Below are 24,241 nucleotides of genomic sequence, written 5' to 3'. Positions count from 1 at the left end.
AAATATTACAAATTTGCAAGAATTAAAAGGGGTGATTAATTTTCGTAATTGTTAATTAATTGCAAATTGCGTTTATTTAATTATATGTACGCAGTTTTTCGGCAGTTTCTTCATTACTCATCCGAATTGAGTGATTTTTGTGTCAATTCCGCATGTAAAAGGCATTCTAAAATTTTGACAAAAATAGTTTTTTTCTGCCGAACCCAGAATTCTCAAATTCGAAGCCTAACTATGACTTTTCGAAGGTTTTAGTTTTTCGAATGCAAAATTTCGTAAATTTAAGATGTTAAATTAAATATTTGCGATTCCTGTTGATAAATCTTGAATTTTTGATTGACCTACTGCATATGTTTAACAAGTTTGAATGCCTAGTCTTGTTAATTATGCAATCTAATTTGTAATTATGATTAATTTGTTGAAAATTAGAATAATTTAGAATTAATTTGATTTTCATAATTAATTGTAATTTAATTAGAAACCTATGATTAAAAACCACCATAAAAATTGTAAATTTACGATAAATTTTAAATTTTTATGACCTAGACTTGAATCCATATCAATCGGAAATCAATTGGATAATAAATTTTCGATTTTTCGCCCTAAAATTATGAAATTAATAATATTTATTAATTTGTCATTAATTTTAAATATAAATTTTAAATTTTTATGCGATTCGTTCAAATAACTTGCACGCACGAAGCAATGGACGCTTCGTGTTACCCTTAAGGGGTGTTGTATAATGCGGGCATGCGACGACGAGCAAGGGAGCTCGTCGCCCGTGCGGCACGAATGCAATGAGCAAGGGCGTAGTGCACGAGCACAAGGCAGCAGCCCTGCCTTGTGTCGTGTGCCACGAGCAATGAACGAATGGGCGTGGGCGAAGGGCGAGCCAAGGCAGTCGCGTGTGGGCAGCAAGCGAGCTGCGCCACAACGCGCGCTGCCTCGCACAAGTGCGCGCAGCCTCGCGCGCAGCGAGCACAAGCTCGCGTGCCACGAGCGCCGCGCCCAGCACTGCTCGCGCGCGCAGCGCGCGATGTCGCTCGCCCAGCGAGCGATGTCGCGCCCCAGCGAGCGATGGCTCGCGCGCGCAGCGCGCGATGTCGCTCGCCCAGCGAGCGATGTCGCGCCCCAGCGAGCGATGGCTCGCGCGCACAGCGAGCGAGCCAGCGCGCCCAGCGAGCGATCTCGCGCGCGCGCACTGCGAGCGATAGCTCGCGTGCGATGGGGCGCTGTGCGGAGGCTTGCGATAGGACAGCAGCAGCTATGCGACGAGCGCATGGGCTGCGCGCACATGGCCAGCAATGGCTGTGTGCGTACGGCCCATGTGCGTGCAACGCGTAGGGTGTTTGCGTTACGATTAGATCGTTTTGAATGTTTAATTTGAAAATTTCAGTTCACGTAATTTTAATTAATTTTAAAATTAATAATTTGAATTAATTTCTTGGATTTTAATTTTGAATATTATAATTATAATAAATGGAATTTATTCTAATTATTTTACTAAAATTAAAATCATGAATTAATTTAAATGCGACTGAAATTAAATTAAATTTTTGGATTCAATTATAAATTTATATGAGCTTTAAATTTTAATTAAATTTGTATGTTTCCGGTTAGACTAGAAATACAATTTTATGTTTAAAATTAGTAAAGCATATGAATTTATCGGTTTGAGTGGGAGCGCTTTTTAGTCATAAACTCTTGATTAGGTCTACAAATCCTTAAGGTTAAAACAACTCGATTAGAATTAATAAGGACTGAATAATTGGTAGATTATTGGTGCCCTTGATTAATTGCTGCAAATGTTTACGTGATGCATAATGTGTTTTACTAACCAGCTATGTGGGCCATTCATGATAATGAATGGGTGAATGGTATATATTGTATATGTACTGTTTTGCAGGTTATGAAGTGACTAGTATGGCCCAAATAGGATAGAAAATATGGTCTGCGTACCATTAATTTGAATGTAATTGGTCTAAAGCACCAAAGTTATTTTTCAATTCAAAATGGTCTGCGTACCATCAAATAGTTGTAATTAGTTATAGCTTATCCTATTTGAAGAAAATGGTGCCTCCCACGGAGATTTTCAAGACGGACTTTGAAGTCAAAGCTTCAAGATGAAGTCGGGCCATACTAGATCACAAATATCTTATGCATGTTTTAAGTTATTTATTGCTTTAAATATGTCTTAAAATGCATGAGATCAAAAGCTTGATTATGTTGCATGATTAAGGATTTTAGTTCACTTAAAATCTAACCAACATAGTAAGAGCCTTAAGTTCCAAACTTAAAAATTGAGTTAAAAGGTGCCATGCCAAAATATACACTTGCTTGGATATCCTTTACATCAATCTAGTAATAGTTTTCGCTCAGCGAGGTGTTACTTATTGGTCCTAAAGGGGCAAGGTACACAAATAATTGTGAGTACATGTTAGTTTTGGTGAAACTCAACGATATAAGTAAGGAGTCCTTTTATGTCGTGGCAAATTCGATAGGTTTACCTAATAAGTTCTTAGACGTACCTATCAACCAAGAATAGTTTCTAGACTATTAGCAAAAGGCTTTTGCTTACCTAAGATGTTCTAGGATTAAGTCGACAAACTGTGCTTAGTTCTTCAATGATTTTAGGATCTTGGAATCATTTTATTCACACCTGCCGGAACACATAACTTGAATAAAATGCTTAATAAACATTGAATTATGCATGTATGCTAGAATTTAAGTTTATTAAGAGAAACTGTGAATGGTTATTTATTTGTTTATTCTTTTCAATTGTAGTTTTTAATATGGCAAACAACAATTCATTCAACATTCGATCAATTCTCGAAAAGGAGAAGTTGAACGGGAAAAACTTCCTTGACTGGCAAAGGAACTTGCAAATAGTTCTTATGCAGGAAGAAAAGGAGTATGTCCTAGATGAGGCGATGCCCGAAGCTCCTGGCGACAGGGTCACTCAGGCTGCCCTCAATCGTTGGATTGATGCCAACAAGGATGTGAAATGTCTAATGCTCGCCACCATGAGTGCGGATCTGCAGAAAACGTTCATCAACTCAGATGCTTTCACAATCATCAGTGAGTTAAAGAACATGTTCCAAGATCTGGCTCGAGTCGAAAGATTCGAGACTCATAGGCAAATTCTTGAGACCAAGCTTAAGAAAGGCGAGCCCGTAAGTCCACATGTTCTCAAAATGATTGGACTCATTGAGAATATGAGTCGGCTGGATCAGCAATTTTCTCAGGAAATGGCTATAGACACCATCCTCCATTCTCTTCATAGCGGGTATGATCAGTTCAAACTGAACTACAGTATGAATAGTCTGGACAAAACGCTCACTGAGCTTCACGGTATGCTGAAGACCGCTGAAAAGACGCTCAAAAGTGATAAGCAGGATGTGCTTATGGTGCGTGGGGGCAAGTTCAAGAAATCTGGAAAGAAGAGGAATGCTAAGAAAGGTGGCAACAAGGCCAGCCCAACTAAGCAAACTGGCGCCAAATCTGCAAAGAGGAAGGTCAGTCAACCCACTTCTGAATCCGAATGCTTCTACTGCAAGAAGAAGGGGCATTGGAAGAGAGATTGCTTGAAGCTAAAGGAAGATCAGAAGAACGGAACAGTCGTTCCATCTTCAGGTATTTTCGTTATAGACTGTATACTTGCTAATTCAACTTCTTGGGTATTAGATACAGGTTGTGGCTCACACTTATGTTCCAATCCACAGGGACTAAGAAGAAGTAGAAAGTTAAGCAAGGGTGAAGTCGACCTACGAGTGGGAAATGGAGCACGGATTGCTGCATTAGCCGTAGGAACTTACTATTTGTAGTTGCCCTCCGGGCTAGTTTTGGAACTGGAAGAATGTTTCCATGTTCCAAGTCTTACTAAAAACATCATTTCAGTTTCTTGCTTAGATGCTAAGGGATTTTCCTTTATAATAAAAGACAATAGTTGTTCGTTTTATTTTAAAGAGATGTTTTATGGATCTGCTAGATTAGTCAATGGACTTTATTTATTAGATCACGACAAACAAGTATATAACATAAATACCAAAAAGGCCAAAAAGGATGATTCAGATCTCACCTATCTGTGGCATTGTCGATTAGGCCATATAAACTTGAAACGCTTAGAAAGACTTCAAAGAGAAGGAATTCTAGAACCATTTGACTTAGAGGATTATGGTAAATGCGAATCATGTTTACTTGGCAAAATGACAAAGCAACCTTTCTCTAAAGTTGGAGAAAGAGCAAATGAACTATTGGGTTTAATCCATACAGATGTATGTGGACCAATGAGTACAAATGCTAGAGGTGGTTTCAGCTACTTTATCACTTTCACTGATGACTTCAGTAGGTATGGTTATGTCTACCTAATGAAGCATAAGTCTGAATCCTTTGACAAATTCAAGGAATTTCAGAGTGAAGTAGAGAATCAATTAGGCAAGAAGATTAAGGCACTGCGGTCTGATAGAGGCGGTGAATATCTGAGCTATGAATTTGATGACCATCTGAAAGAATGTGGAATTCTATCAGAATTGACTCCTCCTGGAACACCACAATGGAACGGTGTGTCAGAACGGAGGAACAGAACCTTGCTAGACATGGTCAGGTCAATGATGGGTCAGGCCGAACTTCCATTAGAATTTTGGGGACATGCACTAAATACAGTTGCACTCACTATAAATAGAGCTCCGTCTAAAGCTGTCGAAAAGACTCCATACGAATTATGGTTTGGAAAACCTCCAAATGTGTCTTTTCTTAAGATTTGGGGATGTGAAGTATACGTCAAACGATTAATTTCAGACAAACTTCATCCAAAATTTGACAAATGTATCCTTGTGGGCTATCCAAAGGAAACAAAGGGGTATTACTTCTACAATACATCTGAGAACAAAGTGTTTGTTGCTCGAGATGGTGTCTTTTTGGAGAAGGATCACATTTCCAAAATGACAAGTGGGAGAAAAGTATGAAGGAAATAATGCCCTTGGTCCAAGTATGCATTCTATGTTAAGTCTAATAAATGCGGTTCAGTATTAATTGACAAGTTAATAATTCAGTGAGATCAAGTGAGCTGAATGCCTAGCTAGAGGCCGCTTCAGTTCAAGTGGAATTAATGATATTAATCCACAGCTTACTCTTGACTGAACCCGTAGGGTCACACAAATAGTACGTAAACGGATCAAGTATTTAATGGCATTAAATACTCCATCTATGAATATTCGGAACCGACGGATCTTGGTTTCAGTGGGAGCTAAGATCGTCACGGGCAAGAAATGAATACTCCGGAAACGATGATATTGCCGGAAACGGAAATATGGATCGTATCGGAAATATGAATATTATCCAAGTCGTAGATGTTGCCGGAAACGGAAACATGGTACGTATCGGAAAATATTATTGGAAATGGAAATATTACCAGAATCGGAAATATTGCCGGAAACGGAAATATTGTCAGAATCGGAAATATTACCGGAATCGGAAAATAATTCCGGAAACGGAAATATTAAATATTTGTTCGAAACGGAAATTAATTCCGGAATCGGAAATATTAAATATTGTTCGTATCGGAAATAGATTCCGGAAATGGAAATTTAATCGGAAGCGTATCGTACGAATTAGCATCGGACGAGGCTTGCCGGACGAAGGCCCAGCACGAAGCCGGGGCCATCGCCCAGCAAGCATGCGCGCCACAAGCCCAGCCAAGGCAGCGGCCAGGCCTACCGCAAGGCAGGCCCAGCGCGCGCCAAGGGCCACGGCTGCGTGGGCCGTGCTGCGCGGGCTGCTGCTCGCACGCGCATGGGCAGCCCTAGTGGCTGCCGTGTGTGTGTGAGTTTGTGCTCATGCGTGATTCCTGAATATGCAAGAGTCAGTGTATGATTAAGTTTCTATTCCTAATTGGATAAATTAATTAAATAGAATTCATGTAGGATTCTAATTCCAATTAATTCGCATCCTACTAGGATTACGATTCCTTTTCCATAACTCTATAAATAAAGGCCTAGGGGTCATAATTTTATACACAAGTTTCAAAGTATTCAAAAGTGAGTTTTTTGAGAGAAAATTAAAACACATCTTGCTCATAAAAGTGCCGAATTTTCTAGTACCTTAAGGGCGATTCTAGTTGGTCAATCTTAAGGCGGATCCGGACGTGCTGTGGACTATCTACGGAGGGACGACACTTGGAGTCCTAAAAGACTTGTTCTTGTTCGGTTCGGGCGCAGCTAGGGAGGGCACGCAACAAAGAGTATGCATCTAAATTATGCTATATGATTATGTGTAAATAATATGTTTCCTGGGTTAATGGTTGTTTCCGCATGATCTATGTAAATGTCATATGTATCATAACCTAACAGTGGTATCACGAGCCCCTTATTATTTTCATAATCTAAATTGCATGAACGTGGTTAAATATTACAAATTTGCAAGAATTAAAAGGGGTGATTAATTTTCGTAATTGTTAATTAATTGCAAATTGCGTTTATTTAATTATATGTACGCAGTTTTTCGGCAGTTTCTTCATTACTCATCCGAATTGAGTGATTTTTGTGTCAATTCCGCATGTAAAAGGCATTCTAAAATTTTGACAAAAATAGTATTTTTCTGCCGAACCCAGAATTCTCAAATTCGAAGCCTAACTATGACTTTTCGAAGGTTTTAGTTTTTCGAATGCAAAATTTCGTAAATTTAAGATGTTAAATTAAATATTTGCGATTATTGTTGATAAATCTTGAATTTTTGATTGACCTACTGCATATGTTTAACAAGTTTGAATGCCTAGTCTTGTTAATTATGCAATCTAATTTGTAATTATGATTAATTTGTTGAAAATTAGAATAATTTAGAATTAATTTGATTTTCATAATTAATTGTAATTTAATTAGAAACCTATGATTAAAAACCACCATAAAAATTATAAATTTACGATAAATTTTAAATTTTTATGACCTAGACTTGAATCCATAACAATCGGAAATCAATTGGATAATAAATTTTCGATTTTTCGCCCTAAAATTATGAAATTAATAATATTTATTAATTTGTCATTAATTTTAAATATAAATTTTAAATTTTTATGCGATTCGTTCAAATAACTTGCACGCACGAAGCAATGGACGCTTCGTGTTACCCTTAAGGGGTGTTGTATAATGCGGGCATGCGACGACGAGCAAGGGAGCTCGTCGCCCGTGCGGCACGAATGCAATGAGCAAGGGCGTAGTGCACGAGCACAAGGCAGCAGCCCTGCCTTGTGTCGTGTGCCACGAGCAATGAACGAATGGGCATGGGCGAAGGGCGAGCCAAGGCAGTCGCGTGTGGGCAGCAAGCGAGCTGCGCCACAACGCGCGCTGCCTCGCACAAGTGCGCGCAGCCTCGCGCGCAGCGAGCGCAAGCTCGCGTGCCACGAGCGCTGCGCCCAGCACTGCTCGCGCGCGCAGCGCGCGATGTTGCTCGCCCAGCGAGCGATGTCGCGCGCCAGCGAGCGATGTCGCGCCCCAGCGAGCGATGGCTCGTGCGCACAGCGAGCGAGCCAGCGCGCCCAGCGAGCGATCTCGCGCGCGCACTGCGAGCGATAGCTCGCGTGCGATGGGGCGCTGTGCGGAGGCTTGCGATGAGACAGCAGCAGCTATGCGACGAGCGCATGGGCTGCGCGCACATGGCCAGCAATGGCTGTGTGCGTACGGCCCATGTGCGTGCAACGCGTAGGGTGTTTGCGTTACGATTAGATCGTTTTGAATGTTTAATTTGAAAATTTCAGTTCACGTAATTTTAATTAATTTTAAAATTAATAATTTGAATTAATTTCTTGGATTTTAATTTTGAATATTATAATTATAATAAATGAAATTTATTCTAATTATTTTACTAAAATTAAAATCATGAATTAATTTAAATGCGACTGAAATTAAATTAAATTTTTGGATTCAATTATAAATTTATATGAGCTTTAAATTTTAATTAAATTTGTATGTTTCCGGTTAGACTAGAAATACAATTTTATGTTTAAAATTAGTAAAGCATATGAATTTATTGGTTTGAGTGGGAGCGCTTTTTAGTCATAAACTCTTGATTAGGTCTACAAATCCTTAAGGTTAAAACAACTCGATTAGAATTAATAAGGACTGAATAATTGGTAGATTATTGGTGACCTTGATTAATTGCTGCAAATGTTTACGTGATGCATAATGTGTTTTACTAACCAGCTATGTGGGCCATTCATGATAATGAATGGGTGAATGGTATATATTGTATATGTACTGTTTTGCAGGTTATGAAGTGACTAGTATGGCCCAAATAGGATAGAAAATATGGTCTGCGTACCATTAATTTGAATGTAATTGGTCTAAAGCACCAAAGTTAATTTTTAATTCAAAATGGTCTGCGTACCATCAAATAGTTGTAATTAGTTATAGCTTATCCTATTTGAAGAAAATGGTGCCTCCCACGGAGATTTTCAAGACGGACTTTGAAGTCAAAGCTTCAAGATGAAGTCGGGCCATACTAGATCACAAATATCTTATGCATGTTTTAAGTTATTTATTGCTTTAAATATGTCTTAAAATGCATGAGATCAAAAGCTTGATTATGTTGCATGATTAAGGATTTTAGTTCACTTAAAATCTAACCAACATAGTAAGAGCCTTAAGTTCCAAACTTAAAAATTGAGTTAAAAGGTGCCATGCCAAAATATACACTTGCTTGGATATCCTTTACATCAATCTAGTAATAGTTTTCGCTCAGCGAGGTGTTACTTATTGGTCCTAAAGGGGCAAGGTACACAAATAATTGTGAGTACATGTTAGTTTTGGTGAAACTCAACGATATAAGTAAGGAGTCCTTTTATGTCGTGGCAAATTCGATAGGTTTACCTAATAAGTTCTTAGACGTACCTATCAACCAAGAATAGTTTCTAGACTATTAGCAAAAGGCTTTTGCTTACCTAAGATGTTCTAGGATTAAGTCGACAAACTGTGCTTAGTTCTTCAATGATTTTGGGATCTTGGAATCATTTTATTCACACCTGCCGGAACACATAACTTGAATAAAATGCTTAATAAACATTGAATTATGCATGTATGCTAGAATTTAAGTTTATTAAGAGAAACTGTGAATGGTTATTTATTTGTTTATTCTTTTCAATTGTAGTTTTTAATATGGCAAACAACAATTCATTCAACATTCGATCAATTCTCGAAAAGGAGAAGTTGAACGGGAAAAACTTCCTTGACTGGCAAAGGAACTTGCAAATAGTTCTTATGCAGGAAGAAAAGGAGTATGTCCTAGATGAGGCGATGCCCGAAGCTCCTGGCGACGGGGTCACTCAGGCTGCCCTCAATCGTTGGATTGATGCCAACAAGGATGTGAAATGTCTAATGCTCGCCACCATGAGTGCGGATCTGCAGAAAACGTTCATCAACTCAGATGCTTTCACAATCATCAGTGAGTTGAAGAACATGTTCCAAGATCTGGCTCGAGTCGAAAGATTCGAGACTCATAGGCAAATTCTTGAGACCAAGCTTAAGAAAGGCGAGCCCGTAAGTCCACATGTTCTCAAAATGATTGGACTCATTGAGAATATGAGTCGGCTGGATCAGCAATTTTCTCAGGAAATGGCTATAGACACCATCCTCCATTCTCTTCATAGCGGGTATGATCAGTTCAAACTGAACTACAGTATGAATAGTCTGGACAAAACGCTCACTGAGCTTCACGGTATGCTGAAGACCGCTGAAAAGACGCTCAAAAGTGATAAGCAGGATGTGCTTATGGTGCGTGGGGGCAAGTTCAAGAAATCTGGAAAGAAGAGGAATGCTAAGAAAGGTGGCAACAAGGCCAGCCCAACTAAGCAAACTGGCGCCAAATCTGCAAAGAGGAAGGTCAGTCAACCCACTTCTGAATCCGAATGCTTCTACTGCAAGAAGAAGGGGCATTGGAAGAGAGATTGCTTGAAGCTAAAGGAAGATCAGAAGAACGGAACAGTCGTTCCATCTTCAGGTATTTTCGTTATAGACTGTATACTTGCTAATTCAACTTCTTGGGTATTAGATACAGGTTGTGGCTCACACTTATGTTCCAATCCACAGGGACTAAGAAGAAGTAGAAAGTTAAGCAAGGGTGAAGTCGACCTACGAGTGGGAAATGGAGCACGGATTGCTGCATTAGCCGTAGGAACTTACTATTTGTCGTTGCCCTCCGGGCTAGTTTTGGAACTGGAAGAATGTTTCCATGTTCCAAGTCTTACTAAAAACATCATTTCAGTTTCTTGCTTAGATGCTAAGGGATTTTCCTTTATAATAAAAGACAATAGTTGTTCGTTTTATTTTAAAGAGATGTTTTATGGATCTGCTAGATTAGTCAATGGACTTTATTTATTAGATCACGACAAACAAGTATATAACATAAATACCAAAAAAGGCCAAAAAGGATGATTCAGATCTCACCTATCTGTGGCATTGTCGATTAGGCCATATAAACTTGAAACGCTTAGAAAGACTTCAAAGAGAAGGAATTCTAGAACCATTTGACTTAGAGGATTATGGTAAATGCGAATCATGTTTACTTGGCAAAATGACAAAGCAACCTTTCTCCAAAGTTGGAGAAAGAGCAAATGAACTATTGGGCTTAATCCATACAGATGTATGTGGACCAATGAGTACAAATGCTAGAGGTGGTTTCAGCTACTTTATCACTTTCACTGATGACTTCAGTAGGTATGGTTATGTCTACCTAATGAAGCATAAGTCTGAATCCTTTGACAAATTCAAGGAATTTCAGAGTGAAGTAGAGAATCAATTAGGCAAGAAGATTAAGGCACTGCGGTCTGATAGAGGCGGTGAATATCTGAGCTATGAATTTGATGACCATCTGAAAGAATGTGGAATTCTATCAGAATTGACTCCTCCTGGAACACCACAATGGAACGGTGTGTCAGAACGGAGGAACAGAACCTTGCTAGACATGGTCAGGTCAATGATGGGTCAGGCCGAACTTCCATTAGAATTTTGGGGACATGCACTAAATACAACTGCACTCACTATAAATAGAGCTCCGTCTAAAGCTGTCGAAAAGACTCCATACGAATTATGGTTTGGAAAACCTCCAAATGTGTCTTTTCTTAAGATTTGGGGATGTGAAGTATACGTCAAACGATTAATTTCAGACAAACTTCATCCAAAATCTGACAAATGTATCCTTGTGGGCTATCCAAAGGAAACAAAGGGATATTACTTCTACAATACATCTGAGAACAAAGTGTTTGTTGCTCGAGATGGTGTCTTTTTGGAGAAGGATCACATTTCCAAAATGACAAGTGGGAGAAAAGTAGACCTCGAAGAAATTCGAGTCGAACAACAAACTCTAGAGAATGCTCAAGATGACATTCAGGATGAAACTCAGAGATCTTTAGAAGAATCTGGTGAGAATCATGGTCAATCTAGAAATGTTACCCCGCGTAGATCGCAAAGATATAGATCTCAACCGGAAAGGTACTTAGGTATTTTGACGAACGAGAGCTATGACGTTCTATTACTTGAAAGTGATGAACCTGCGACTTACAAGCAAGCTATGACGAGCCCTAGCTCCAAGCAATGGCAAGAAGCCATGCAATCTGAATTAGACTCCATGTCTGAAAACCAAGTATGGGATTTGGTCGATTTGCCAGATGGCTACCAAGCCATTGGAAGCAAATGGGTTTTCAAACTGAAAAAGGACAAGGATGGGAAACTTGAAGTTTTCAAAGCTAGATTGGTTGCAAAAGGTTACAGGCAAGTCCACGGTGTGGATTACGATGAAACCTTTTCACCAGTTGCAATGCTAAAGTCTATTCGAATAATGTTAGCAATCGCTGCATATTACGATTACGAAATATGGCAGATGGATGTCAAAACTGCTTTCTTAAACGGCGTTTTAACAGAAACTGTGTTTATGACACAGCCTGAAGGTTTTGAGGATCCAAAGAATGCTAAAAAGGTATGCAAGCTAAAGAAGTCGATCTACGGATTGAAGCAGGCATCCAGGAGCTGGAATATACGTTTTGATGAAGCAGTCAGTGACTTTGGTTTCATCAAGAACGCAGACGAATCTTGTGTATACAAGAAGGTCAGTGGGAGCAAAATTGCTTTCCTAGTATTATATGTCGACGACATATTGCTTATCGGAAATGACATTCCTATGTTAAACTCTGTCAAGATTTGGCTTGGGAAATGTTTTTCGATGAAGGATCTAGGAGAAGCACAGTACATATTGGGCATCAAGATTTACAGAGATAGATCTAAAAAGATGATTGGACTTAGTCAAAGCACTTATATCAATAAGGTGCTTGATAGGTTCAAGATGGCGGACTCCAAGCGAGGCTACCTACCCATGTCTCATGGAATGACTCTAAGCAAGACTCAGTGCCCAAAAACACTTGATGAGCGTAGACGAATGAATGGGATTCCATATGCATCATTGATTGGTTCAATAATGTATGCTATGATATGTACACGCCCGGATATTGCGTACGCACTCAGTGCTACGAGCAGATACCAGTCAGACCCAGGAGAGGCGCATTGGACTGCTGCCAAGAACATTCTGAAGTACCTGAAAAGGCACAAAGATGACTTCCTGGTCTATGGTGGAGATGATGAATTAATTGTTAAAGGCTATACGGACGCAAGTTTCCAAACCGACAAAGATGATTTCAGATCACAGTCTGGGTTTGTCTTCTGCCTCAACGGAGGAGCAGTAAGCTGGAAAAGTGCTAAGCAAAGCACCATTGCGGATTCTACAACTGAAGCGGAGTACATTGCTGCACATGAAGCAGCAAAGGAAGCTATATGGCTAAGGAAGTTCATAGGAGAACTTGGTGTAGTCCCCTCCATTAAAGGACCAATAGCCCTGTATTGTGATAATAACGGAGCTATTGCACAGGCAAAAGAGCCTAGACACCACCAGAGAGTCAAGCATGTACTTCGTAGATTTCACCTTCTACGAGAGTTCGTTGAAAGAAAAGAAGTCGAGATAAGCAAAATTGGAACTGATGACAACATATCAGATCCATTAACTAAACCTCTGCCGCAAGCGAAGCACAACTCGCACACTGCAGCTATGGGAATCAAGCATATTGGAGAATGGCTTTGATGTCTCTGTTTAATGTTTTAAAGTTTTAGAGTTTAAATCTTTGTAAAACATTATTGGTTAATCATTCACAATAAATGAAAGGAATTCATTTTTCCATTTAATTTGTGGTTTATTAAATGATGAGTCCCTTCAACTTGACGATATATTCAAGATAGACTGTCAGGACCAGTCCTGTGACTAAGAAATGTCTATCAAGTGAACTTGAATGTCAAAGGTTGAAAATGGTCCCTAATCGGAGTTTTCTATAAAATTGGACGCATAGAAAACGTTAGACGATTAGAATGCAAGATGACTAGTAGTTCTGTTTCTTGAACTATGTGGACATGGCAATGTCATAATCATTTGCATAGATACTTACTTTGGGAAGACTAGTATCGGACAAGACCTATGAAACTTTACTGTAAGAGATGAAAATCTGTCATGAGTAAATTTCATTAAATTATTAGACACTAAATCCTCAATACCTGAGTGATTTGAGATTACTTGTTTGAGAACTGGTTGCTTTGACGTTGACCAACCGTCGCACCGTAAAAGGAGGCTATAAAGGCAACGCTCAGGTAATCACCTATCAAACGAAGTCTAATCTCAAGATCGCAAGATTGGGATTGTCCTCCCATAAATCGGGATGAGATGCTTAAAAGTTGTACAAGGCCACTCGGAGAGCTAGAAACTGTGAAATGCATGGCCGTGCTCGGATGAATCATAGGCTATGATTATCTGTTTATTTGATCAGTTGAACTCTGAAACCGAGGAACACCTCTGGACATAATAAGGATGACAACTCTTACCTTATGTTCAAGAGCAAGCATCGAGCGACAAAGGAATTAGGAAATGCACACTTGTCCCTAAGGACAAGTGGGAGACTGAAGGAAATAATGCCCTTGGTCCAAGTATGCATTCTATGTTAAGTCTAATAAATGCGGTTCAGTATTAATTGACAAGTTAAAAATTCAGTGAGATCAAGTGAGCTGAATGCCTAGCTAGAGGCCGCTTCAGTTCAAGTGGAATTAATGATATTAATCCACAGCTTACTCTTGACTGAACCCGTAGGGTCACACAAATAGTACGTAAACGGATCAAGTATTTAATGGCATTAAATACTCCATCTATGAATATTCGGAACCGACGGATCTTGGTTTCAGTGGGAGCTAAGATCGTCACGGGCAAGAAATGAATACTCCGGAAACGATGATATTGCCGGAAACGGAAATATGGATCGTATCGGAAATATGAATATTATCCAAGTCGTAGATGTTGCCGGAAACGGAAACATGATACGTATCGGAAAATATTATTGGAAATGGAAATATTACCAGAATCGGAAATATTGCCGGAAACGGAAATATTGTCAGAATCGGAAATATTACCGGAATCGGAAAATAATTCCGGAAACGGAAATATTAAATATTTGTTCGAAACGGAAATTAATTCCGGAATCGGAAATATTAAATATTGTTCGTATCGGAAATAGATTCCGGAAATGGAAATTTAATCGGAAGCGTATCGTACGAATTAGCATCGGACGAGGCTTGCCGGACGAAGGCCCAGCACGAAGCCGGGGCCATCGCCCAGCAAGCATGCGCGCCACAAGCCCAGCCAAGGCAGCGGCCAGGCCTACCGCAAGGCAGGCCCAGCGCGCGCCAAGGGCCACGGCTGCGTGGGCCGTGCTGCGCGGGCTGCTGCTCGCACGCGCATGGGCAGCCCTAGTGGCTGCCGTGTGTGTGTGAGTTTGTGCTCATGCGTGATTCCTGAATATGCAAGAGTCAGTGTATGATTAAGTTTCTATTCCTAATTGGATAAATTAATTAAATAGAATTCATGTAGGATTCTAATTCCAATTAATTCGCATCCTACTAGGATTACGATTCCTTTTCCATAACTCTATAAATAAAGGCCTAGGGGTCATAATTTTATACACAAGTTTCAAAGTATTCAAAAGTGAGTTTTTTGAGAGAAAATTAAAACACATCTTGCTCATAAAAGTGCCGAATTTTCTAGTACCTTAAGGGCGATTCTAGTTGGTCAATCTTAAGGCGGATCCGGACGTGCTGTGGACTATCTACGGAGGGACGACACTTGGAGTCCTAAAAGACTTGTTCTTGTTCGGTTCGGGCGCAGCTAGGGAGGGCACGCAACAAAGAGTATGCATCTAAATTATGCTATATGATTATGTGTAAATAATATGTTTCCTGGGTTAATGGTTGTTTCCGCATGATCTATGTAAATGTCATATGTATCATAACCTAACAAAGTAGACCTCGAAGAAATTCGAGTCGAACAACAAACTCTAGAGAATGCTCAAGATGACATTCAGGATGAAACTCAGAGATCTTTAGAAGAATCTGGTGAGAATCATGGTCAATCTAGAAATGTTACCCCGCGTAGATCGCAAAGATATAGATCTCAACCGGAGAGGTACTTAGGTATTTTGACGAACGAGAGCTATGACGTTCTATTACTTGAAAGTGATGAACCTGCGACTTACAAGCAAGCTATGACGTGCCCTAGCTCCAAGCAATGGCAAGAAGCCATGCAATCTGAATTAGACTCCATGTCTGAAAACCAAGTATGGGATTTGGTCGATTTGCCAGATGGCTACCAAGCCATTGGAAGCAAATGGGTTTTCAAACTGAAAAAGGACAAAGATGGGAAACTTGAAGTTTTCAAAGCTAGATTGGTTGCAAAAGGTTACAGGCAAGTCCACGGTGTGGATTACGATGAAACCTTTTCACCAGTTGCAATGCTAAAGTCTATTCGAATAATGTTAGCAATCGCTGCATATTACGATTACGAAATATGGCAGATGGATGTCAAAACTGCTTTCTTAAACGGCGTTTTAACAGAAACTGTGTTTATGACACAGCCTGAAGGTTTTGAGGATCCAAAGAATGCTAAAAAGGTATGCAAGCTAAAGAAGTCAATCTACGGATTGAAGCAGGCATCCAGGAGCTGGAATATACGTTTTGATGAAGCAGTCAGTGACTTTGGTTTCATCAAGAACGCGGACGAATCTTGTGTATACAAGAAGGTCAGTGGGAGCAAAATTGCTTTCCTAGTATTATATGTCGACGACATATTGCTTATCGGAAATGACATTCCTATGTTAAACTCTGTCAAGATTTGGCTTGGGAAATGTTTTTCGATGAAGGATCTAGGAGAAGCACAGTACATATTGGGCATCAAGATTTACAGAGATAGATCTAAAAAGATGATTGGACTTAGTCAAAGCACTTATATCAATAAGGTGCTTGATAGGTTCAAGATGGCGGACTCCAAGCGAGGCTACCTACCCATGTCTCATGGAATGACTCTAAGCAAGACTCAGTGCCCAAAAACACTTGATGAGCGTAGACGAATGAATGGGATTCCATATGCATCATTGATTGGTTCAATAATGTATGCTATGATATGTACACGCCCGGATGTTGCGTACGCACTCAGTGCTACGAGCAGATACCAGTCAGACCCAGGAGAGGCGCATTGGACTGCTGCCAAGAACATTCTGAAGTACCTGAAAAGGCACAAAGATGACTTCCTGGTCTATGGTGGAGATGATGAATTAATTGTTAAAGGCTATACGGACGCAAGTTTCCAAACCGACAAAGATGATTTCAGATCACAGTCTGGGTTTGTCTTCTGCCTCAACGGAGGAGCAGTAAGCTGGAAAAGTGCTAAGCAAAGCACCATTGCGGATTCTACAACTGAAGCGGAGTACATTGCTGCACATGAAGCAGCAAAGGAAGCTATATGGCTAAGGAAGTTCATAGGAGAACTTGGTGTAGTCCCCTCCATTAAAGGACCAATAGCCCTGTATTGTGATAATAACGGAGCTATTGCACAGGCAAAAGAGCCTAGACACCACCAGAGAGTCAAGCATGTACTTCGTAGATTTCACCTTCTACGAGAGTTCGTTGAAAGAAAAGAAGTCGAGATAAGCAAAATTGGAACTGATGACAACATATCAGATCCATTAACTAAACCTCTGCCGCAAGCGAAGCACAACTCGCACACTGCAGCTATGGGAATCAAGCATATTGGAGAATGGCTTTGATGTCTCTGTTTAATGTTTTAAAGTTTTAGAGTTTAAATCTTTGTAAAACATTATTGGTTAATCATTCACAATAAATGAAAGAAATTCATTTTTCCATTTAATTTGTGGTTTATTAAATGATGAGTCCCTTCAACTTGACGATATATTCAAGATAGACTGTCAGGACCAGTCCTGTGACTAAGAAATGTCTATCAAGTGAACTTGAATGTCAAAGGTTGAAAATGGTCCCTAATCGGAGTTTTCTATAAAATTGGACGCATAGAAAACGTTAGACGATTAGAATGCAAGATGACTAGTAGTTCTGTTTCTTGAACTATGTGGACATGGCAATGTCATAATCATTTGCATAGATACTTACTTTGGGAAGACTAGTATCGGACAAGACCTATGAAACTTTACTGTAAGAGATGAAAGTCTGTCATAAGTAAATTTCATTAAATTATTAGACACTAAATCCTCAATACCTGAGTGATTTGAGATTACTTGTTTGAGAACTGGTTGCTTTGACGTTGACCAACCGTCGCACCGTAAAAGGAGGCTATAAAGGCAACGCTCAGGTAATCACCTATCAAACGAAGTCTAATCTCAAGATCGCAAGATTGGGATTGTCCTCCCATAAATCGGGATGAGATGCTTAAAAGTTGTACAAGGCCACTCGGAGAGCTAGAAACTGTGAAATGCATGGCCGTGCTCGGATGAATCATAGGCTATGATTATCTGTTTATTTGATCAGTTGAACTCTGAAACCGAGGAACACCTCTGGACATAATAAGGATGACAACTCTTACCTTATGTTCAAGAGCAAGCATCGAGCGACAAAGGAATTAGGAAATGCACACTTGTCCCTAAGGACAAGTGGGAGACTGAAGGAAATAATGCCCTTGGTCCAAGTATGCATTCTATGTTAAGTCTAATAAATGCGGTTCAGTATTAATTAACAAGTTAATAATTCAGTGAGATCAAGTGAGCTGAATGCCTAGCTAGAGGCCGCTTCAGTTCAAGTGGAATTAATGATATTAATCCACAGCTTACTCTTGACTGAACCCGTAGGGTCACACAAATAGTACGTAAACGGATCAAGTATTTAATGGCATTAAATACTCCATCTATGAATATTCGGAACCGACGGATCTTGGTTTCAGTGGGAGCTAAGATCGTCACGGGCAAGAAATGAATACTCCGGAAACGATGATATTGCCGGAAACGGAAATATGGATCGTATCGGAAATATGAATATTATCCAAGTCGTAGATGTTGCCGGAAACGGAAACATGGTACGTATCGGAAAATATTATTGGAAATGGAAATATTACCAGAATCGGAAATATTGCCGGAAACGGAAATATTGTCAGAATCGGAAATATTGCCGGAATCGGAAAATAATTCCGGAAACGGAAATATTAAATATTTGTTCGAAACGGAAATTAATTCCGGAATCGGAAATATTAAATATTGTTCGTATCGGAAATAGATTCCGGAAATGGAAATTTAATCGGAAGCGTATCGTACGAATTAGCATCGGACGAGGCTTGCCGGACGAAGGCCCAGCACGAAGCCGGGGCCATCGCCCAGCAAGCATGCGCGCCACAAGCCCAGCCAAGGCAGCGCCCAGGCCTACCGCAAGGCAGGCCCAGCGCGCGCCAAGGGCCACGGCTGCGTGGGCCGTGCTGCGCGGGCTGCTGCTCGCACGCGCATGGGCAGCCCTTGTGGCTGCCGTGTGTGTGTGAGTTTGTGCTCATGCGTGATTCCTGAATCTACAAGAGTCAGTGTATGATTAAGTTTCTATTCCTAATTGGATAAATTAATTAAATAGAATTCATGTAGGATTCTAATTTCGATTAATTCGTATCCTACTAGGATTACGATTCCTTTTCCATAACTCTATAAATAAAGGCCTAGGGGTCATAATTTAGACACAAGTTTCAAAGTATTCAAAAGTGAGTTTTTGAGAGAAAATTAAAACACACATCTTGCTCAAAAGTGCCGAAATTTTCTAGTACCTTAAGGGCGATTCTAGTTGGTCAATCTTAAGGCGGATCCGGACGTGCTGTGGACTATCTACGGAGGGACGACACTTGGAGTCCTAAAAGACTTGTTCTTGTTCGGTTCGGGCGCAGCTAGGGAGGGCACGCAACAAAGAGTATGCATCTAAATTATGCTATATGATTATGTGTAAATAATATGTTGTCCTGGGTTAATGGTTGTTTCCGCATGATTTATGTAATGTCATATGTATCATAACCTAACAGTTTTGTTTAGTCAGATTCGGATTCCTAAAATCCGTAGAGTTTGAGATTAATTTGAGTCTTTTAGCGCGTATCAATTTTGTGACGGAATGCGTCTGGGCCCGTTACGAACTCTAGGTTCGTTAGGATTTTAAATTAATACGTAACTCTTATTTCCGAATCCTATTAGGAATAGGATTCTCGCATTTTTCTATCTCATTTAGGATTTATGTTGGAATGCAACACCTAATTCTGACAGGTTTCTATCTTTTATGATTTGCCACTTTTAGAAGCTACCTTTTACGGCAGTTACTATTTTAGCAGGTTTCCATAAATAGCAGGTTTCGGGTGAAATGAAATAGGGAATCGAGATTCGTTTATTTTATAGGAGATGCGTTGTCAAGTGGAGTTTTTATGCTTTCATCATCGAACCTTTCCCTTGCGGGAATGGGGACAAAAGTAGGTGTCTACAGTTAGCCCCCACTTTGACTGAGTCTTGGAGTAAGACGATGGTCAAAGTATTAGACGGAGTGCGTCACACAAGCCATGGTGTATGTGACCTGTTTTGCGAGGGTCTCACGAGCCCCCGAGTGATAACATTTGACTTAAGGGTCATCACTTGAAGTGTCGACATATCCCTCACGTGTCATTGGGATTTGTCAACTGATAGTATAGAAACTTCCTCACTTTGTCATTGGGAGGATCTAAAGATGCGTAGAAACTCCCTCACTTTGTCATTGAGAATAACTACAAATGTTTTCAAAATTAAAGCTGTAAAGTGTAATTGGGCCTGGCCAAGCCCAATCACGAGGTAAAACGTTTTTAAAGATCCTCATTTTTAGGGCTAGCTAAACGAGAAAACCCCCTTGTTTTTATAGGAAGTAAAACGAAGGAAAATCCAACAAACCAATCCTTTAATTTTTGGAAAAAGGGAAAACCAATAAAAGTTATCGCTGCAGCGACTAAGGACCTGCGCTGTTAGTGACGCAGACCCCGCCCGCTGTAGGTGGGCGAGCCTGTCCTCTGAGGGGGACCCCCCGTCCGATAGAAGTGGACGAATCTGTTTGATGTTTTTGAAAATAAGGACCTACGCGGTTTGTGACGTAGACCCCGACGGCTGAAGATGGCGAGCCTGTCCGCTGAGGGTGGACCCCCCCGTCCGATAGAAGTGGACGAATCTGTTTTTTGAAAATAAGGACCTACGCGGTTTGTGACGTAGACTCCGCCCGCTGAAGGTGGCGAACCTTGTCCGCTGAGGGTGGACACCCCGTCTAATAGAAGTGGACGAATCTGTTTTGAAATTTTTTGAAAATAAGGACCTACGCGGTTTGTGACGTAGACCCCGCCGGCTGAAGATGGCGAGCCTATTTTAAATTTGAAGATTTTATTTCTTTCGAAAACTGAGGACCTGCGCGGCTAGTGACGCAGACCCCGCCCGCCGAGGGTGGGCGAGCCCATTTTGAATTTCTTATTTTGCCTATGTAGAAAGGCTTTTGTGATTACAACCTGTTGGTGGGTCGTAATATTTCCTGATTAGATGTGTCCTATAAGTGGGTCCACATTGTGTATATTTTTGTTTAACGATATTTTATTTTATTATTTTTTATTTATTATTATTATTATTATTATTTTCTTTTTTGGGATAGAAATAAGATAACGGATATCTTTACACAAAATAGGGGAGTACGCGTGCCCGACAGCGAATATTCGCTGTCTGGGAAGCATTTTCAGCGCCCAGGCCTGGGCGCGGGAATTTCTAATGCCCAGAGCTGGGCGTTGAAAATGCGAAAGGGGGACTGGTCTTTAAATTCGCGGACCGTCTCCTTCCTTTCCCATTTCCACCATTTTCGCTCAAACTTCTTCACTTCTCTCTACTGATTTTTGCTCGTTTTCTTCACTTTCCTTCACGAATTCTACTCCAAATTACTTCCCAATCTTCCCAATGTAAGTAATTTTCAATAATTTTGAGCTTTTCTGTCAATTTCAGTATTTTTGCCAAGTATTTTCGTGCATGAAATTGATTTGGGGGTTTTTGATTTTATGCCCACTTTTCTCCAATTAGATAGTTGGAAATGTTTCACATAACATGTTAATTAGTTTGTGCATGTTAATTTTTGCAAGTATGTTGATTTTTGTTGAATTTGGGTATTTTCATGCTAGCCCCCAAGTATACATACGAATCTAGTATTTTCTTATAATGTAGGTGTTCTTGGTATATTGCTTGCGTTCCTCATAATTCATGAATGACAAATTATGGGAGAATTTTGATTTTGCTGGAGTTAATTTTTACTTAGGGAATTTTGCTAAGTATGAACTTAGTATCATGTTTTTTAGGGAACAAAAATTGTTTGACTCCATTTCATGAGTGAAGTGCACTCTTTTTAGGGATCGGTATGAGTGCCGATTTTGTCAAAGGTATAATGCCTTGTTGTATTGTTGATCAGCATGTTTGACCAGTCGTTACCCCCTCCTGGTGGCCACGAGGTGCGTGGCATGACTCGTCAGTCGACTGGCCCGGGTCCCCTATGGGTGGGCCCTGAGCTTTACGATGGTCGTGATCTACACTACGACCTAGAGCACCATGTGACTTCCCGCCTTCACGCGAGGAGAGAGACTACGGTTCGCGGCTATGGCGCCGCGACGAGTGAGACCGTTTTCAGCTATCTGAGCTCGGACGCCCAGGCCTTGGTGAGGGCGAGCTCACTGTTTCCGGTGGTTGAGACCTTCTGGGAGATACTGCGGCTCAACATCTCCCTGTCTTTTCTGCGGTCGTTCATGAGGTGGTGGTGGGATACCACCAACACCTTCCATTTTCCTTGGGGCGAGATGACGATCACTCCTGAGGACTACACAGCTTTGACGGGTTTGACCTTTACAGGGAACCTCGTTCGTCTGAGGTCGGACGGCCCATCGCCGACTGTTGCCGAGGGTACCAGGCTCCTGGGCTCGTGGATGGGTAGTAGGTTACCTTAAGTACCAGCCCCGTGGGATACCTTTCGCTGACCTGATGTGGGATTTGGAGCACGGGGTAGAGGAGTCGCCTTCGAGAAAGGCTCGGCTGTTCTACCTCCATTTTATTACTTCCACTTTTCTATCGGGTCCGACTGACACCTTTGACCCGAGGTGGATAGGCATGGTGGAGGACGTGTCTACACTGGGTGACTATCGCTGGGGCGATTTGGGCTATGCGACACTTGTCGGCCAGATGAGTTTGTCGGTGCGCGTCTCGGACCCGAGTATACGTTACTTTGTGATTACATTAGCGGGAGTGCCACGTTTGATCGAGGTATGTGCCTAGACTTTCTTTTATTTTTCTCGCTTTTACCCGGCCTCTTTTTTTTTAACGCTTTATTATCCTTTTCTTTTGCAGCTGTTGGCCTTTGAGCACTTACCCTGGCTGGCTCCCCGAAAGGGGCAGAGGCCTTTGGAGTTCCCTGCCGGTCGCCGTTGGGGTTGGAAGAAGAAGCTGACAGTGCGTCCGCCGCCCGATACCGTGTGGGATCTTATCCGGGACGGGAACCCTGAGCATGTACAGAATCTTATCCTCTATCTCGTATTTCGTCATTCTTTTCATGTGCGAGATCTGACTGCGTTTTGTACGAAAACAGGTGGTTTGGACCCCATGGCTCTCTTTTAGGGGTACCCATGCTTCGGTCAGGGAGAGTTATGCCCTGAACCAGATGCGGGTCTTGTTTGTTGACCGCCGGGACCCTGTCTGGTACCTGGGAGAGCGGGTACGTATGCAGACGGTCGGGGTTTTTTCGGTGCCCAGGCCTCCGCCTGCGACCATGCTGTCTACTCGCTCGATAGGCGAGTCGTGGAGGGTCCACTCGAGGACTGGTGTGCCGGCGACAGAGTTGGTGATAGAGGGAGCTAGCTATTACCAGTTTATCCAGGATTCTTTTCGTCTCCCGGAGCCTGGCGCTGTAAGTTGCCTCCTCTCTTTGTATTGATTTTGGTGTTTTCATGTTCGTGCCCATGTGTTTATGCCTACTGTGTTTTGTGCAGGAGGGTCCTGACCCTTTGTTGGGGGGATGGGTGCTTCCCAATGCTCGGATCTCGTATACCGGGGAGAGTGGATCCGAGATTGTGGAGACTTTCCCGGAAGATCGGGTTTTCCATGCTCCGCTCCCTGAGGGAGTAGAGGCGGTATGCACCTTTCATTTGTGTACTCTTCTTTATATTTTTTTCTTTCTTCTTTTACTGACATTCTTGTTTTAGGTTCCGGCTCGTACGGCCAATGCGATGGTGGGGGTGATCAACCGGTTGAAGTCCGCGTTGGTTCGAGCTCGGTCTGCACTTTCTTGCAGGAGCCCCCACTCTACTCGGGTAATGTGCCCTCTTTTTTTTTCTTTTGATCTGTACCTTTGGTTTAGCTTTCGGTTATTCACTTTTTTTTTGTCCCTTTTTGCAGACGGCTACTGGGCGTGCTGGGGCGACGACGCGGGTCCCTCGGGCGGGGGACACGGTCGTCGCGAGAGAGAGAGAGCACAACACTCGCCCCTACGGCATCGCCGTTCTGACGCGAGGGTGAGTTCTTCCGGGGAGAGGTCCGAGCCGGAGCGTAGGCGGCGTTCCGTGTCGGTGGCCCGAGAGCCTAGCCCCGAGTTGCAGTCGCAACCTCTTTTTTGGGGTGACTCTGGCTGGGGTCCCTCATACCACGGGGAGTGGAGTGGATGGACCGGCAAGGCTTGGAGACATGGAGCCGACGACGAGTCTTAGGCTTACCTCCTGTTTTATACATATTCATTCTTGTGTTCCGCATGTATATATATATATTTTTTGCGATTTTTGGTGCAAGAATGTTTTGAGCCTTCCGTGGGCTTTGTTTTAACATATTATAGCAATATTAGCTTCC

General features: G+C 41.5%; 1 protein-coding gene across 1 annotated transcript in view; it reads left to right on the top strand.

Annotated features, from left to right (window-relative positions):
• LOC130467834 (uncharacterized) overlaps positions 1 to 24,241 on the top strand; it is a 27,719-nt gene extending 3,478 nt beyond the window's left edge. The window contains exons 2-7 of the mRNA XM_056836741.1: positions 21,828 to 22,669; positions 22,754 to 22,912; positions 22,992 to 23,309; positions 23,392 to 23,532; positions 23,605 to 23,712; positions 23,798 to 24,241. Of these exons, the coding sequence (XP_056692719.1) occupies positions 22,391 to 22,669; positions 22,754 to 22,912; positions 22,992 to 23,309; positions 23,392 to 23,532; positions 23,605 to 23,712; positions 23,798 to 23,917 (1,125 nt within the window). The 5' untranslated portion in view covers positions 21,828 to 22,390 and the 3' untranslated portion in view covers positions 23,918 to 24,241. The remainder of the gene's footprint in view (positions 1 to 21,827; positions 22,670 to 22,753; positions 22,913 to 22,991; positions 23,310 to 23,391; positions 23,533 to 23,604; positions 23,713 to 23,797) is intronic.

Source organism: Spinacia oleracea, chromosome 2 (genome assembly GCF_020520425.1).
Source record: "Spinacia oleracea cultivar Varoflay chromosome 2, BTI_SOV_V1, whole genome shotgun sequence".
NCBI classification, from domain to species: domain Eukaryota; kingdom Viridiplantae; phylum Streptophyta; class Magnoliopsida; order Caryophyllales; family Amaranthaceae; genus Spinacia; species Spinacia oleracea.
The sequence above is the reverse complement of the archived record's forward strand: the minus strand, read 5'-3'. Positions and strand labels throughout refer to the sequence as shown.